Source organism: Heloderma suspectum, chromosome 12 (genome assembly GCF_057233095.1).
Source record: "Heloderma suspectum isolate Gila_16-S chromosome 12, 16-S_ref, whole genome shotgun sequence".
In the NCBI taxonomy this organism is placed as follows: domain Eukaryota; kingdom Metazoa; phylum Chordata; class Lepidosauria; order Squamata; family Helodermatidae; genus Heloderma; species Heloderma suspectum.
The window spans coordinates 36154449-36171911 of record NC_139469.1 but is presented as its reverse complement, the minus strand read 5'-3'; the positions used below and the strand labels follow the sequence as shown (position 1 = coordinate 36171911).

At 48.8% G+C, this 17463-nt stretch overlaps 1 protein-coding gene across 14 annotated transcripts in view; it reads right to left on the bottom strand.

The window, feature by feature from the left end:
• The window catches only part of COG7 (component of oligomeric golgi complex 7), a 57166-nt gene that overhangs the window by 4876 nt on the left and 34827 nt on the right, over nt 1-17463 (bottom strand). For 7 of the 14 annotated variants that reach the window (XM_084819113.1, XM_084819122.1, XM_084819120.1 and 4 more), the window contains 9 exons: nt 16390-16517; nt 15082-15236; nt 14434-14550; nt 13799-13864; nt 13397-13580; nt 4173-4310; nt 3841-3924; nt 2665-2779; nt 273-416 (listed from right to left, as the gene is read on the bottom strand). In XM_084819113.1, the coding sequence (XP_084675239.1) occupies nt 273-416; nt 2665-2779; nt 3841-3924; nt 4173-4310; nt 13397-13580; nt 13799-13864; nt 14434-14550; nt 15082-15236; nt 16390-16517 (1131 nt within the window). The other 7 variants (XM_084819115.1, XM_084819123.1, XM_084819114.1 and 4 more) reach the window with 5 other exon arrangements.

Here is a 17463-nt window from a genome sequence, read left to right as displayed (position 1 = left end):
ACTGACTGGCAGGGGAGCGATCTGTCCATACCAGATCTCGGTATGTGCAATGCCTAGCTTTGTCCATAGCACAGCCAATGACTGACTGCAGCACCTAGAATAAGGGGTGGAATTCCTAGGATGGCAGCCAGCACCCTCTTTCTTACTCTAGCAGTCTCCACGGGTGCCCCAGAAGAACTTCAGGGCCAGCAGGGCGAGAACACTCTTCCTGAGCCCAATGCAACAGAGATCCCAAGCTCTCTTTCAGAAAGATATGCAACCCCAGCCCTCACCGATATCCGTGGCCAGCTGCTTAGTGGAGTGGGGGGTGAGCTCAGGGATCTGCAGGATGACCTCGCAGTATGTCTGCATTGTGGCCCTGGCAAGGGAGCCAAGCCAGTAGTCCGCCATGTTGTCCAACTCGGGGAGCTCATCACCTGTGGGGAGAGGAGGGAGCACATGTGTGTGAGAGAGCTACTTGATCCCTGACTCTGCAACTCTGGTGTGCCTATTGCCTGCAGCAGAGGAGCTGCGCCAGTCACTGAGGGGGATGTCAACTACCCCCAGCACCAATTCCAGAGCTCTGGATATTCATGGCCAGGCAGATATGCAGCAGCAGGCCAAGCATCACTTCCCAGCATCACCTTCAGCTGAACAAATGCTTGAAAGTGACAACAGCAGACCCACTCTGGGGTCCCAGACATCCTGGCACAGTGAGGTTGGCTGCCTCTTGGATTTACTGATATCTTCCTCTTACATGGAGGGTTCAGGACAGAAATCAGTATCTTAAAAATAGTAACAACCAATAAACCAAGCAAGCAAGCAAACCTGTAGATTTCTAATATTTGCCCCACTCTTCCTAAATCATAAGCTATTTCCAAAATGGTTGTAGGCTAGGGCTCTCTGGCAATGGCCCAGTGGAAGCGAGGAAGGAAGCTCCATAATTAGGAACTCGCTCCAGAGAAAGCCTTGATGTCCAAACACTGGTGCTATAGAGTATATGCAGGCAATAGTTGGCATCCAGAAGGGTTTGGGTAAGACTTTAGCATCCAAGCAGTACCTTAAATTGTATCCAGCAGACCCTGGAGCACCAGTGGCCCGCTTTCTTCTGGAGACAATCTAGTTGTCTCTGCCCCACCTGCAGCTCCTGAAGGCAGCCTCACATACAGAATCATAGAGCAGTAGGGTTGGAAGGGGCCTACAAGGCCATCAAGTCCAACCCCCTGCTCAATGCAGGAATCCAAGTCAGAGCATCCCTGACAGATGGCTGTCCAGCCTCGTCTTGAACGCCTCCAATGTGGGAGAGCCCACCGCCTCCCTAGGGAATTGGTTCCATTGTCGTATTGCTCTAACAGTCAGGAAGCTTTTCCTGATGTTCAGGAAAATCAATATGGTGCACTGCGATCATCAAATAGAGCAGCAGCTACCAGCATAGCTCCCTAATGCTTCAGGCACCAAGTACTGGGTCTAGGAGTACCCCAAAACTGCACAACTTTGTGAGAAAAGGAGGCTGAGCCTACTCAGTGACTGTGAAACACCTCCCCTCTCTAGACCCAGGGCCGGCCAACTAGCATTACCTGAAACTGACTCACCTAGCGCAAACAGCCCCTCCAACATTGAGATGAGGCTTCCCGCACCTGGCTCCCAAGCCCTAGTGGAAGAGCCCTCACGCTCCTTCCAGACAGATCTGGTACAGGATGACTGCGAACCCTGAGAAACACACTGCTGCCATTGTACAAGTAAACAAGCACCAAAAGCGGATTAGAACACAGAAGCCTGGGCTATGGCCAACCCTCCACTGCCACCCCACGGCTAACAAGGCAGGATTAGTCACGCTTGCGAACGTTTCCGCAAGGCCCACCAGGGAAGGCGGCAGACACCAAGGCTCTTTGTAGACCAGTGGTGCTTCCAGATGGAGGGCTCCTAAACCTAGCAATCAGAAGGCATTGTGCAGCTGCTCTTTCTCTCCTTAATGAATTATCTGCATTAAGGAGACAGATGGACAAAGTTGGAAAAGAAACATGAGTCAGATGCAGGAGATCCCTCATAAACCACTGTGAATGGGGCAGGGTGATGGCACCATAAACACCTCATTTGGAAGCACCCCGAGTGGAGAATCCTGGGCTAGGCTGGGCTGCGGAGCAAAAAGGTGGGTGCCTCCCCCCTCCTCATCACAGCCTCCAACGCCCATGAGGAAGTGAGGGGGGGAAGAGGGGACCCTCAAGATGATGATATGCTATGCAAGTGGTGGGGGGATCTCTTATGTGAGGGCAAGGCCAGGTAGAGAGCTCAGCTGGACTGCACAGCTCCCAACTCTGTGCAGAGACCCCCATGCCTGGTTCAGGATCCCCCCTGCCAACAGACTCCACATAGATACAATTTTGTATTTGGCCCTTTTGTCTGGATGGAGAGAGGAGCAAGAGCATGGAAAATAAGGCTATCAATGGCTATTAGACTTGATGGCCATGTGCTACCTCCAGTATCAGAGGCAGGATGCCTATGTGCAGCAGTTGCTGGGGAACATGAGTGGGAGGGTGCTATGGCACTCATGTCCTACTTGTGGGTTTCCCCACAGGCAGCTGGCTGGCTACTGTGCAAGCAGAATGCTGGACTAGATGGACCCTTGGTCTGATCCAGCACAGCTCCTCTTATGTACAGTTGTGGGAAAGGAGTTGCATCTCCCACCTTGCTCTGGAGGAAAAGGAAGCTTCCCAGCATGTAGTGCCAACTCCAACGCTGAGTCCTCCTGGGTCACAAAGGGCTCCAGATGGAGAGGGAGAGACATGATGTATTGGCCGATCTAAGGAGGTTGGGGGAGGGTGACAGTGAGACAAGCAGCCTTCCAGCCTCTGTGTTAGCTTCCAGTTATCAAAGACACATATTACAGCTTCTTTGCAATACAAAATTCCACCACCCTTTGACTTGGAAGCCCCGCCAGTTAATCCCAGATTTGGGCTGTGATTACTCTAGGGTGATAGAAACACAATCAACATGTTCAATGACTAGGCCCTGCCCTGGGGCTGAAAATAGCTGCTGAGGCCAAACCTTGGCTCTGCCACTGGGCTACAGCCAGACCTTCCTCCATTTTCACATTCTGCCCCACACCCCCTTGTTTGCTCATTTCTAGAGACTCAATCTTTGCCGTCATGCCCTCCAAGAGGATCTTCTCCTCTGCCCTGCAGAGCCAGGTCTCCCTCGGCTTTATCTCATGGCAGAATCTGCGTCTCTGAGTGCTTCATAAAGCTACACCTCCAAGTTACTATGGGAGACATAGACAGGGACACAGGAAGCTGCCTTGTACCAGATGTTTTGCCCATCTTGCCCAGAAGTGTCCACTCTCGCTGACAGCGGCTCTCCAGGGTCTCAGGCACGAGGGAGAGCACTCTTTCCCAACACTTGCCACCTGCCAGGGATTGAACCTGGGACCTTCTGCATGCAAACCAGCTCTATCATGGAGCTATGGTCCCTCCCCAAGACAGAAACAAAGACACACAGACCCAACACTCACAAAGGAAATCCCCTTTGATTGCACAGCAACTGGAATTGATTCCAGCAACTAGGGCAGCTCTTGGGAGAGACTGAGATAGAGCCCCTGAGGAAAAGCTGTAGATCAGAGAGAGAGCACAATTTCCCATGTTCTCAAAAAGGCCTCTGTCTGGGACCCTGGAGAGCTGGTGCCAGTGCAGGGTACACATTACTGACTAGCTAGACTAGTGAAGGGACTCCATTGAAGGCAGCTCCTTCCCAAGGGCATCTGGCTGGGCACAGTGGGAAACAGGGTGCAGGACTAGATGGATCTGTGGCCTGATCTACTTATGGCAGCTCTATTTAACACCCCCCGCCCTGTCCCCTCTCTCTCACATTGCTGATATATTCCAGGGGCGTCAGGCTGAAGGTGGGCAGGTCATCTGTGAGCATCTCACCAGTGCCATTTGTGCTCCAGCCCTAGTTCAAAACAAAGCAGAGCGCCACAGCTGAAGCCACATTCATAGCAGCACCAACAGAATGAAAAGATGGCGGGCGGGGGGCATATTTACCATAAAGGTGCCGTAAGACATCTTACTGTTAAGTTCTTTCTCCTTCTTACTCTCCCCAGAAACCTGGGATTCCCCTCACAGGCATTTATGGGGAGTCCCCATCTCCCAAACGGGGTGCAGGAGCAGCCATTTGCGCTTTATCTGCAAGATGCTCACCTCCATCTTGGCTACCAACAAGAGCTGCTGCTTGATACGAAGGAAAACAGAATCAAAGGCCAGCTGGTGGGCAAGTTGGTTGAGGCGCGTAAGGGCTAATCGCGACGATGACAGCAGGTTGTGGCTGGTCCCTTTCTCCTATGATTGGGAGGGGGAGGGGGAGCCAAGAGTCAGAGCCCAGAATCCAGCCCAGATTTTTCCCTGCCAAAACACATGCTGATTTTTGAAACTGCCACTGGGAATCAAGTGGAGACACTTTGCACGTTACACCCCTTCAAACAAATGGATCCCACAGCCAACACTGGTAGCAGCAGTTGTGAGAATCCGCTTTAACCAGTCAGTACTGCCTATTGAGTGCATCATACACTGGACACCTTCAGATTAATGAGCTCTGCTTAATTGTCAATAGGTGGGAGATGGGACAGAAACTGCCTCAGTCACCCTTTGCCAGGAGCGTGATCCCTGCTGATTCCCTAGGACCTCTCAGCAGCGTTTCAGACTGGCGATTATAGCACGCTTCTGGACAAGGTCTCTGAACCGGGTGTGGAAGGCTCCGCCGGGCAGGGTTGCCACACCTGCTTGGGGGGACTGATTCCAGAAGATGGTGCCGGAAGACCACTGCTTGGCATCTTGGCATCTATGCTTTGGGGCGCTGCAGGGATATGCAGGTTTACTACCTGTAACTGTAGTTCCTTGAGTGGTCATCTGTGCATTCACACATATGGGCTCTGTGCCTGTGTGGAGCCTCGTTCGGGAACATTCTCTAGCTGAGGAAAACAGGTTTTGGCGGGAACCCTCCCCCACCATCAACTGTGCTTATCCAAGTGGGTTCCTGCCCATTCCCTCAGTTCCTTGAGACTGCCAAATGGCTTTGTTACCGAGGAAACTATCTCTGGCATCAACAACAATAGTGACATCGACACCACAGTGGGGACGGTGGTTGGGTTGTGTGAACGCACAGATGACCACTCGAAGGACTACAGTTACAGGTAAGTAACCTGCATTTCTTCTTCGTGGTCTCTGTGCATCACACACATGGGTGATTAACAAGCTGACTTGCCAGAGGTGGGTAGTAATGTAGTCGGGTGCTATTGTAGGATCGATAACAGGACTGCACAACTAAAGTTGCAATCCTCTCTCACTCAGACATCCAACTTGTAGTGCGAGAGAAAAGTGGACGGCTTCAACCACATTGCAGCTCTGCATAGTCCAGTAGGGACACTCCTCTACTGAAAGCAGTCAAGTTGGACACACCCCTAGTCGAATGAGCTTTAATGGGACCAGCCAACTGTAACCCTGCAAGCTCATATGCTAACTTTATAGCATGCACGATCCACAACACCAGTCTCTGAGAGGAAACTTGCAATCCTTTTCTAGGGCCTCCATAACATACAAAAAGCCTTTGCAATTTTTGAAAGGATTCCGTCCTAGATTTGTGGAATGCCAGTGCTTGACGTACATCTAAAGTATGGAGTGTCTTCTCCAACAGAGAAGACAGCATCAGGAAAAAAGTGGGAAGGACGCTATCTTGATTCAAGTGCAATTTGGAAACAACCTTCGGTATGAAGGATGAGTCAGTTCTGAGGACCACTTTATCCTTATGAAAAATAAGAAAATGAACATCTATGCAGAAGGCTGAAAGCTCACTCGACCTCCATGCCGTAGTTATGGCTATCAGAATCGCCACCTTCCACGAGAGAAGGCAAAGATCGGTTGTAGCCAGAGGTTCAAATGGCTTCGATGTCAACATCATCAAGACAACTGAAAGACTCCATTCTGGGACGACAGCTCGAGTTGGGGATGGGGTGGCTCAATTCTTTAGACTTTGAGAAAAGCACGGATGGTTGGATGGCTAAACACTGAAGAGCCATTTATAGGAGCGTGGAACATGAAATAGAGGCCAAGTAGACTCTAATCGATGCAAGTTTCAATCCCTTCTGAAAAAGACTGTAGAGGAAGGTAAGTATAGCAGTATCGGAGCATATCAAGGGTCCAATCCCTGAGTAGATACAAAAATAGAAAAAAACTTTCCATTTGCTGTCATAAGACCGCCTTGTAGACGGTCTTTGAGCCGCTTGTAGCACTGCTCGAACCCCATCTGGCAAATCAGTCAAGTCAAATGGAGTCTCCATGCTGTGAGGCACAGGGTGTCGGGGTCCGGATGACAGATGCAGCCATGATCTCTGGTCAATAATGTGAGTATCAATGGTAGCCTGAAATATTTCCTGTTCACTAACTGGAGCAGGGGGGCAAACCATGGTTGCCTTGGCCACTATGGTGTTATCAAGATGCAATCCATGCTGGCCATCCAAATCGGCTGCAGTACCCTGGCAATTAGAGAAAACAGAGGGAAAATGTAGAATAGACTTTTTGACCAACAAACCTAAAATGCATCTCCCAGTGAACCTTCACCCAGTCCTCCCCTGAAACAAAAATTTTTGCAGACCACGTTGTGACTGGTAGCAAAGAGATCTGTCTGTGGTGGGCCCCATATGCGAAAAAGAGAGCAGAGGAGAGAGTAAGACAGTTGCCACTTGTGAGAGATTTGGTAAATCCTGCTTAGGGAATCTGCCAAATTGCTGACTTTCCCTGGTGTGTGGAAAGCTGTGAGTGTTATGCCTCTTTCGATAGCCCAGTCGGGAAGCTCAACAGTCATGTTGACTAGATTCAGGGAATGAGTCCCCCTTTGCTTGTTTATATACCATAGCAGCGTGGTGTTGTCCAGTAACACCTGAACATGCCTGTGAGAAAGGACTCTCAAAGGAGTGAAGGGCCTTCTTCACTGCCAGAAGTTCCAGTTCGTTGATATGGAGTAGTTTCTCTTTTTGTGGCCAAAGACCCTGAGTCTGTAGTGAATCGCAGTGAGCTCACCATCCTTGCTAAGTGGCATTGGTCACCAGGATTCGAGTTGGAGGCAGCAGAACAAAAGGCATGCCTGCCACAAATTTCGAGACTGTGTCCACCATACCAAGCTGCTCGCCATGTGGTCTGGTATCAATAGATACAACTTGCGAGTATTGGTAGCAGGGTTGAAGGAGTCCAGATACCAGGTCTAGAGACACTGCATACCGAGTCTTGCCCAAGCTACTACAAAAACCGTAGACGCCATGAGACCCAGAAGCTGCTGTACTTCAAACACTGTCATCTTGCGAGAACGAAGAATTTTGCAAGCCAGCCCTATCAGCGTGCGAAGGCTGTCCTGAGGTAGATAAGCCCTCGCAACTGTCATGTTCCTTCGTCCTCCCCCTTCCCAATCAACACACTCCAGGAAGCAAGGCTTCAGGCTCAGGCCTTTATTAGTTAATCACTAGCTTCTTTACAAATGCAGATTCTAGGAAACTCTCAGACTGCAATGGAATCCACACATCTACAAATATCAACTGAGGAGCCGAAGTGGAAGTTAAAGAAGTTGCCAGCAGTATGGGCAAGAACTTCTCAGCCAGACTAGCTTTGCAGGGATGCCCCTCCCTTAGGGTGGCTCCCTCCTACGTAAGCTTTCACGAGTGGCCAACTTGGTGCAGCATCTGAGCCCTGCCTCTAACTTTTCCTGCTTCTCTCTGTGACAGACCCTAGCATCCCTCATGTCACACCCCTCACTCTCCTTGTCTTCCGGCACCTGGGTTCTCATGGTGGAGGAAAGGGGGGGGGGGCGTTCAGGCCGAGCCATCTGTGTGTCAAGGTCTTGGGAACAAAGCTTTGCGATATCTGTGCTCACTAGGGAGGGTGCCTCCCGCTGTTCTGGCTGTTCCCATTCTGAATCCGTGCTGTTAGACATCTCCACACACTTAGATTCTTTCCTGACAGCAACTCTTAAGTCCAAAACAGCACCGATGAAGGGGATCACTTGTGTGGGTTCCAATCTGGATTTCTCTTCATTTATTATTAGACCCAGTGACATCAAAACATTCTTCACACACACCACTGCCTGCCCCAGTAGATGTTTCAATAGTACCACCGGTAACCAGTCATCAAGATATGGATAAACCTCAATACCCTGAGTGCAAATGTGTGCACATACCACAGCGATGCATTTTGTGAAGACACGGGAAGCGGTCGCTAAGCCGAATAGAAGCACCATGAACTGGAACATCTGGTCTCTGATGACAAAATTAAGGTATTTCTGATAATCATCCCTGATGGCAATGTGGAAGTAGGCATCCTTGAGATCCACCCTGGCAAAGAAGAGGCATAATAGTGGCTAGAGTAGTCCTCCAAAACTTTCTTGTCCTTATGAGGCGATTGAGTCCTCTTAGATCTAGAATGGGTCAAAGTCCTCCTTCTCTCTTGGGTACTGTAAAATAACGGGGGTAAAATCTGTCACTTGTTCGATAAGGTATAACTCTTTTGACGGCACCATTTGTCAATAGTGACTTTGTCTCGACACACAGAGCCTCCGAAGGTGCTGTAATCTGTATGGTACTGAGAGGAGGGAGGACTTTGAACTCTATTCTGTAACCAGATTGAATGATGTCAAGGACCCATGTGTCCGATGTTATAGTCTCCCAACTTAGAAGAAAACGACACAGGAGTGAACCAAAGATGGGGAGTGTGGTTTATGGATGGTTCTGATACCGGAGCAAGTCAAAGCCGACGTTTAGAGGAACTGCCCCCTTTAGAGCGAAGTTGGTGAAAACCACTAGAGGGGTTCTGCTTTCTCTGGGGTTGCTGTTGGTAAAAACATGAAGTCTTATCTTGATATTAGCGAGGCTGGTGGAACTGCTGTTGTCTAAACCATCGCCTCTGCCTATAAGGCTGTTGTTGGTATGGCTATGAAATTCCCATTTTCTTAGTAGTATTCTTGGCCTTTTGGATAGCATCCATAGCGTCATTGGTCTTAGAACTGAAGAGGCCCTGTCCATTGAAAAGAAGAGTGCTTCTGGTGTCAATCCCGCTGACCTAAGACAGGCATGCCTGCAAAGGGCTACTGCTCCCACCATTGCTTTTGCATCACAATCAGCTTGGACTGACAGCTTTACCACTTCTGACTGAAAAATTCTGGCAAGCTCCCTTTGATCCTCTGGGAGGTAGTCACACAACAAACCCATTTTCTCCCACAGGAAAAGTTGGTACCATGACATCGCGGTTTGGTAATTAGTCATAGAATCATAGAATAGTAGGGTTGGAAGGAGCCTACAAGGCTATCAAGTCCAACCCCCTGTTCAATGAAGGAATCCAAGTCAGAGCATCCTTGACAGATGGCTATCCAGCCTCGTCTTGAATGCTACCAGAGTGGGAGAGCCCACTACCTCCCTAGGTAATTGGTTCCAATGTCGTATTGTTCTAACAGTAAGGAAGTTTTTCCTCACATTCTGGAATCTGGCTTCCTGTAACTTGAGCCCATTATTCGGTGTCCTGCACTCCGGGATGATCGAATCATGCAGAGACCCAGAGCAGCAGAGGAGTAAATTCTCCTACCTAACAAATCCAGCCTTTGCCCTTTCTTATCAGCCGATGAAGCATGAATTTTCTGAGACTTTGCCTGTGAGGACTCCACAATAATAGAGTCTGGGTGTGGATGTGTGAATAAGAAACCCACATCCTTGTCCCCTACTCCAAACGTTTCAACATAGGGGCCATGGATGAAGGATTATTTTACAATCCAGGATTCCTTTACAATTTGGAACAAGTTTGGGAGGAAAGCAATAGAAACTGGAGCCAATGATTCCATATAGATGACACTGAAGACTGGGTATTTAAGTTTCTCTGTTGGTTGTTGCATCTCAATCCCCAGAGATTGGGCCATTTGCAAAATCTGTTCTGTAAAATGATACAAATCCTCTGAGGGCAATGCCCCCTCACGCACCCCCACAACATCAGGGGATGAAACTGAAGGTGGTACCGAGGAAACAGGTCAAGTCAGACAAATAATATTCAACAGACTGTGGTGATGATACTTCAGCCAGTTCATGGTCCTTCTCCTGCTCCCTCAACGTCAAAGGGGGGCGGAGGTGGAAGAGGACGCAAGGAGACTACACCCATGATGCCAGCTGTTAATGCAATCAATGGCTTTTTTGACATTGATGGTTGTCCCTTTAAAGAAGTGGATTGGGGCAGAACTGGCGGAGGAGGTATAAATGGCTCCCCTCTTTGTGGCCATAAAATTGTCACCAAAGGCAAGGGACAATATTGAGGGGATGTTGCCCCTAAATATCAAGTACGATCATGCAAGACATCTTGTTGATAACGCCAATCCTCATACTGACAGGGCACCCTAGGCTGAAATCACCAGTCATAATATCTGTCCCATTCTCATACTGGTGAATGGGATCTATGGCCTCTATCCCTCTCATAACGAGCATGGTAAGACATGGAAGATCTCTCACATCTAAAAGAGCTGGGGGACACATCCCTGTGTACACGGTTCCTCAGTACCATAAATGCTGGCAACTGCAGTCGAGATGGGGAGGTTCGGGAGATCACAGGAGGCGAGATTTCTCTAATTTCTCCTTCTGAAGTCGACACTGTATGCAACGACTCCAGCAACGCTATTGAAGAGGCTCTTGGTACTGACAGAGAAGCTGATGGGGCTCTCAGTATGGGAGAGTCTAACAATGGCAACAGCATAGGAATCTTAGTCGGACGTCCCTCCTCCAGGGTTTTAGGGGACCAAGTATCAGTATCGTGCCCCCCTTTCTTCTTTTTTTTTACGGGCCTTCATCACTGGCTTCAAAGCCCTTGGAGCTTTGGCTTTCTTTGGGAGAATCAGTCTGACCCACAGCCAGAGTCGGGGACTCAGCCTTTTGAGTAGCTGGAGACTCCACTTTCTCCGCCATCGCCTGAGGCTGTGAGGTAGGGACCTTCACTTGAGCAGAATCAACAGCCTCCAAAGCTTTCTTCCACAAAAGAGCCTTTAAGCGGTCTGATCAGTGGCACTTGTCTGTTTTGTAAAGTTCATGCAATGGCGGCAAGTCTCAACGACATGCAATTCCCCCAAGCAAAATAAACAGAGGGAATGTCCATGGGGGGGGGGGGGTGCTTACTGCTGCACTGAATGCACTTGCAAAAAACCAAACTATATATTTGTTATATAGACAGAAAGAAAGAAGACAAAAGATGGTAGAAAGACAAGAAAAAGACCTAACTTCCTCAGCGAACATTTTTACAGCAAGAAGTCCTAATGAGGCATCCTTTCAAGAAGGCGGTTGAAAGAGAACTGAGGGAATGGGCAGGAACCTGCTTGGATATGAGCAGTAGATGGCGGGGGATGGTTCCCACCAAAAAATGTTTTCCTCAGCTAGAGAATGTTCCTGAATGAGGCTCCACGCAGGCGCAGAGCCCATAAATGTGATGCACAGAGACCATGAAGAACTATCTTTTCTCCTCTGCTGTTTAACATCTAGATGAAACCACTAGGAGAGGTCATCTATGTGGTCTGAGGTGTCACCAGTATGCAGCTGACACCCAGCTTTCTCTCCTTTCCCTTGCTTTAGGTGGCCTCCAGACACTTTGGGTTAAAACTCCCATCAGCCCCAGCCAGCATGGCCAATGGTCAGGGGTTATGGGAATTGTAGTCCTAAACTTCTGGAAGGCTCCAGGTTGCCTATCCTTGCCTTAAAAGAACAAGTTCACAGTCTAGGGGTGCTTATTGATCCAGCACTGTCACTGGAGGTTCAAGGGGTCGCTGTGACTCTAGCACCTTTTATCAGCTGTGGCTGATCAGCCAGCTGTGACCTTACCTAGATGAACAATTACCCATACTCTGGTAGTTTTCTGTTTAGACTGTTGCAATGTGTTGTATGTGAGGCTGCCTTCAGAAACTGCACTTGGCCTAAAATAGGGCTGTACAAATTATTAATGGGCATTTTGATCATATTTACGCCAGTGCTTTGTCAGCCATACTGGTTCCCAGTCTGTTTCTGGGCCCAATTTAAAGTGCTGGTCTTAAACCTGAAAGCCTTTAGTGGGTTGGGACTGGGTTATCTGAAAGATCACCTTGTCCCATATAAACCTGCCTGAATCTTAAGATCCTTTTCAGAGGCCCTGCCCCATGCGCCACTGCCAAGTGATGTGAAGCAGTTGGCTACTAGGGAGAGGGACTTCTCAGCAGTGGCATCTTGACTTTGGAATAGCCTCCCCACACAGGCTCACCTAGCACCTTCTTAATGGCCTTTTCAGGGCCAGGAGAAGACTTTTTATTCTCCTAGGCTTTAAAAATCTGTGATCTTACAACCTGTATTATTATCCACTGACTGTGTATTGTGTATTTTTAGTTATACTATGGATTTGGTGTTAGGTCTCTCTTTGTCGGAAATGTTTATGCTGCAAGTGTGCTTATGGTATTTTTAATATTGTATTTTATCAATTTATCTTTGCAGGCTGCCCAGAAAACTACATTATTGGGTGGCCAATATAAACACCATAAATAAAGTAAAATAAATAAATGAGGGCCACAGTTCCGTGGCAAAGAACATGCCTTGTGGCCAGGGTGGGCTGCCTGAGATTTCTGAGAGCTGCTGCAAGTCAGAGCTGCCTAAATGGACTCAGTGTGAAGGGGGCTTCATAACATCACTGCATAGGGCAATGCGCATTATGGAATTAAATAAACCCTTTTGGCAACTCTCTTGAAAATACCCCGTTCCAGAACCACCTTTGCCTTGCATTTCCTGCCAGCTGATGCTCTGCTTCCTACCCACTAAATCATGCCTCAATTCTGACCTCTTCCCAAGCAGTTCATAAGCACATTGAGCTGCAACAGACTTGCTTTGGTGCCCCTACACAGAGCCTACCTTGAACTAAGACACTGCCTAATAGCAGGAGATGCCAAGTGAGCCTTTTGTCAACAGAAGCCCAACCAGTGAAGTTGTTCTCAAAAGCAAAACCAGCATGTGGTGAAACATGGTTCTGACACACAGAAGGCACACAGCAGAGCAAATTACATCAACAGGATGTATTTTTAGTAGCTAGAGAGTCCAAACACTCTGAGAAAACAAGCAAGGTGGCAGCCTCAGAAAAAGTAAACAGTGCCAGGAGGGAGATGTAACTGGAGCAACATTGTCAGGGTAGCTGCCTGGGATGGGGATGCCAGCTCTGCACAGCAGGAAAGGAAGCTTCATGCCCACAGCTAGGAAGATGCTTTTTCCAGAGCCAACACAGGGTCTCCCTAGCACAGTATAAGGGACACTTCCAAGAATCAGAGCTAGAAGAGGCCAAGTCAGCCCAAATCAGCACGTGAGGGCTCAAAGGGAGACTGGCAGCCAGCAATGCTCTGCCATGGCCCACTCTACCTTGAGTGTGTACAGTGTCTCCAGGAGGGCGGCGTACTCGGCAGGGCTCTCTTGTTGTAGGTAGTTGTGTTCCTGCCAGGGGTTCTTCATGGGACTCTGCTTATCTGAGCCAGAGTCTTGGAAGCCACTCAGGCTGCAGGGGCTGTAAGAGTCTGAAAGGTACTTCCCTGCTGCAGAGAGGATCCTGCAAATGGTACAAGAAAACAGTGCTATTGGGACCCAATGACCCAAGTTGGAAGAGTCCCTGGCCCGGTATCGTCTCCACCGGAGGCCCAGTTGATGCAAGTTTACCTTGATGTTCTGTCCAAGGTCTGGTGTACTGTCGATGCTGTATACACCACAGCACTTATGTCTACAACCCCCACTCCCTGGAATCTTCCCCCTTTACCCAGCAACTCCCACCTGTTTGCCAGCTGCTGCTCGAAGTCTCCACACTGACGCAGGAGCTCCCCACAGGTAGCAATTATTCTGGGGGGAGAAAAGTGCCCATGATATCACTGCATCCATAAGGCACTGGCACAACGACAGACTCCCACCACAGACACATTGTCTTGCTGCAACTAGAAGCAACATGCTGGGTGAGATGGGGTACAGCAGTTGTCTACAACATTCCCCTGGGGGGATTCAGTGGATGTGTTTTATTTAAAGACTGCCCAATTACTAGATGGGGTTTGGAAAGACTCGGGGGGTTCTTTGCCTTTCCCTGTAGCACATGGCTTGGCTCACTGGCTTGATTAACCCACAGCTATTTATTCCACAGATGCCTTCTGCAGAGCACCTGCTCTCTGCTTGTGGCACATGCCGTGGTGGTCCGAATTGCTTTGGCTAACTGGGGAAGGGGAAAAGACGGCACGCTAATGGGTAGATGGTGCAGAGGAGTGGTGAACTATACACCCTTTTAAAATCTGCTCCTCCTTCATGTGAAGCTATCAAAGTAGAACAGGAAGAGGAAGGCTGCTGGACCCTCAGAGAAACACTTGCCAGTGCCACCCTCCCCAGTGGAACTGGCCACCTCTCATACACAGCCCCTTTATTACCGGATTGCATTCTGGAAAGCAGTCCAGTCTTCTTGGAAGAGCATATCTGAAGGGATGTTGTCCAACCTGCATTTCTTCCTGATTGACTGCAGGGCATTGCTGAAGTCGGAGACGTATCTGCAGAAAGGGGCAGAGATGCACCAGCCAGGACACAGAATCGGGGCCCCAAAGGTATGATAATTCATGCACCAGGAATGGGGCTGAGTTGAGCATCCCCATGAGCATCATTCAGGCAGGGAAGGAGGAGCCAGGGCTGCAGGAAGCTACAAGCTCTCCCATAACCAGGCCTGTGTGTTCTCTGTGCTAAAATAACCCGCAGACTCTTAACCAAAGAGAGCAAAACCCTGTGGCTTGCATATATTATCCAAACTGAGCAAATGCACTCATACTGTTTATGACGCATCATTAATTCTTGTCGTGGGGAGCAGCAAGGAGCTATGTGGGGCAATGACATCCCAGCAGCCCCTGCCACTTGTGCTTGTTGGCAAGCCAAATTCTCTGCCCGTTCACCACATTCTGGGGTGGGTGAGTGTTGTGCCTGCAGAGAATCACAAAATACACCCAACCTTGCCAAGTGCATAGAAAATGTCAAGTCCTCTCCTAGCACAAAACCAGGTCTGACTTGCCAGCCAGTTGCCAAGGACTTACTTGTTGAAAAGGGCTCGCAGGGCCTTGAGAAGGCCACCTGCACCGAGGCCGTCCGTCAGCTTGAGGCAGTTGTCCACGGCCACCAAGGCCAGGCCAAAGAGTTTGTTCACTGAGTGGTTGAGCTCCTGGACACAGTCGATGACCTCCCCATGCTCCTGCACAACCACACAAGGTCACAGTCCACAATCATCCTGGGCCTCCTGGACATCCAGAGGGAGGGAGGGAGGATGCCTCTGGGAGGCAGCATGGCCAGCTCCGGTATTGGCAGCCAGGGAAACAAGGCAAATACTTCCATTTAACCCCAGAAGTTTGCATTTTTCCCCAACCCATCCAGCCAAAATGTTCCCTCCAACCACTTTCTAACTATTGTGAATGGTCCATCTCTAGCCCAACACACCCAGGAGGGTATTACTGGGCCCAAGTACCCTATAGGCATTCTTCCAAATGAAGCTGGGACAGACTTCCAAAGGCAGATGAGCACATACGTCAGCAGTGAAAATGGCCTCCAAGGCAAAGCTCAGGAAGCATAGAGTCACACAGTCCAAAAGCCTCAGCTCCCAGCAAGAGAGTGGCACTCAGAAGCCCTGACCTACAAAAGCAGCTACCGGCTTTTAGGAAGCCTCCCTGTCCTGGAGTAATGAGAAGGCTCGGAGAGCCTTTCATTTTTACCTTGTACATAACGTTGTGGACTTATGAGGGGATTTCACTTTGGGTGACTTTGTGTATTTATTGTTTGATTTAAAAGAAGTTCTGCCCTGCCTTTCAATGGCATGATCTCTAAGACAGCTCAAGAAAGTGTCTACATGAGATAACCAAGACAAACAAAAACATTAAAAACATCAGACAGAGTACAAAACAAGCTAACATAAGAACAGCCTAAATTCCATGTAATACTCCCCCCCTCACCCCAAATCACCCCAATAGTCATGCTGATCCATGCGAAAAAAAAATCCAAAATCAACAGTTGGGTAATACCTTTATAAGGATCAACCAAAATGCCACTAAATGTACAAGTTTTCAGCATCTCCTGAACTCTTCATCAGACTAGATGGTACAGAGGTTCCGAGGGTTCCATAGAGGGGGCCTCTCCCCAGAAGCTACCAACCTGCCTTCTAAAGGTGAAGGGTACCCGGAACAGGCCCTTGGTAGAAGATCTTAGCAATATACTTTAACTTACATAGTTTTAATGAGTTTTGGTACTGTCCTATTTTATTGCTGTTAATCACTTTGGAAGTTACAAAAGTGGGTTAAAATTACAGTAAATAACAACTGCAGGACCCAACGGGCAGAACCGAAGGGCTGCCTTACCAAAGGGACAGCGCTCATCTGGATGAGGAGGTTCTCTTCCTCCAGGGCTCCATACTGCAGCTGGAACGGCTTATAGGGGCCATAGACAGCTTCCACCAACTCTGTCACCTTCACCAAGTTACATTCCCCTAAAAACCCAAGAATACAGGATCACAGCCGGCGTGGTTTCTGATACTGCCCACTCATTCATCTCCCGATCCCCACCCCCACTATCATCAGGAAATTCTTAGGTCAAGTTTAAAACCTGTGGCAAGAAGAGGGATTATTACTCCCACTCTCAAACCCAACACACTTGAAGAAGCAGCGTAGAAGAAACTGCCCCATCCCCATGGCAAGACCACACAGAAGCCCTCTCCCCATGCCCCAACTCTTCAGGGGCCCTTCTCCAAACTCTGAGGGAAAAACTCCTTTTCTCTCAGAGCTTGGAGAAGGGCCCCTGAAGAGTTGGGGCATTGGGGACTCGTAACTCTGGTAAACAAAAGAGCAGCTGCTAATGAAACAAATCACAAAAAACATTTCACATCTTTCACATTAGGAAGTTGAACATAGAGCAACCTGTATTTCTTGGAGGGAATCTACAGGTTCTTCATTAAGAACACTTTAAATCAAAACATTCAGCAATAGGTGCTAGCTGTAACTGCACCTCACTGTACACCTTAATGTACATCTTAGTACTCTTTTCTACATGTTTTCTACCAGTTTGCTCTAAAGAGAAGGCTCTGCATAATTTGATACATTCTCAGCATGGCCTGATAGGATGCCTGCTCCAACTTTCTCCTGAAAAGGTCTGGAGACATAGTGTAAACACACTGTGCCTTGGCACAGAACACAACTGGATTTTTAAAGAAACTTATTTTTTATATGAAAACTGGCATCCTGCATTTTAGCTGGGCCAAATAAAGGCCTCTTTGCTCACTTGGCTCTGTGTTGCTAGGATCCTTCACTTCCAACACCAGACAGGCCGCTCAACAAGATCAGCCTCGGATGGCCTTCTCTCTGTCCTATCAGCCAGGACAGCTAGGCTGGTGAGGATGAGGGAGAGGGCCTTCTCTGTGGTGGCCCACACTCTGTGGA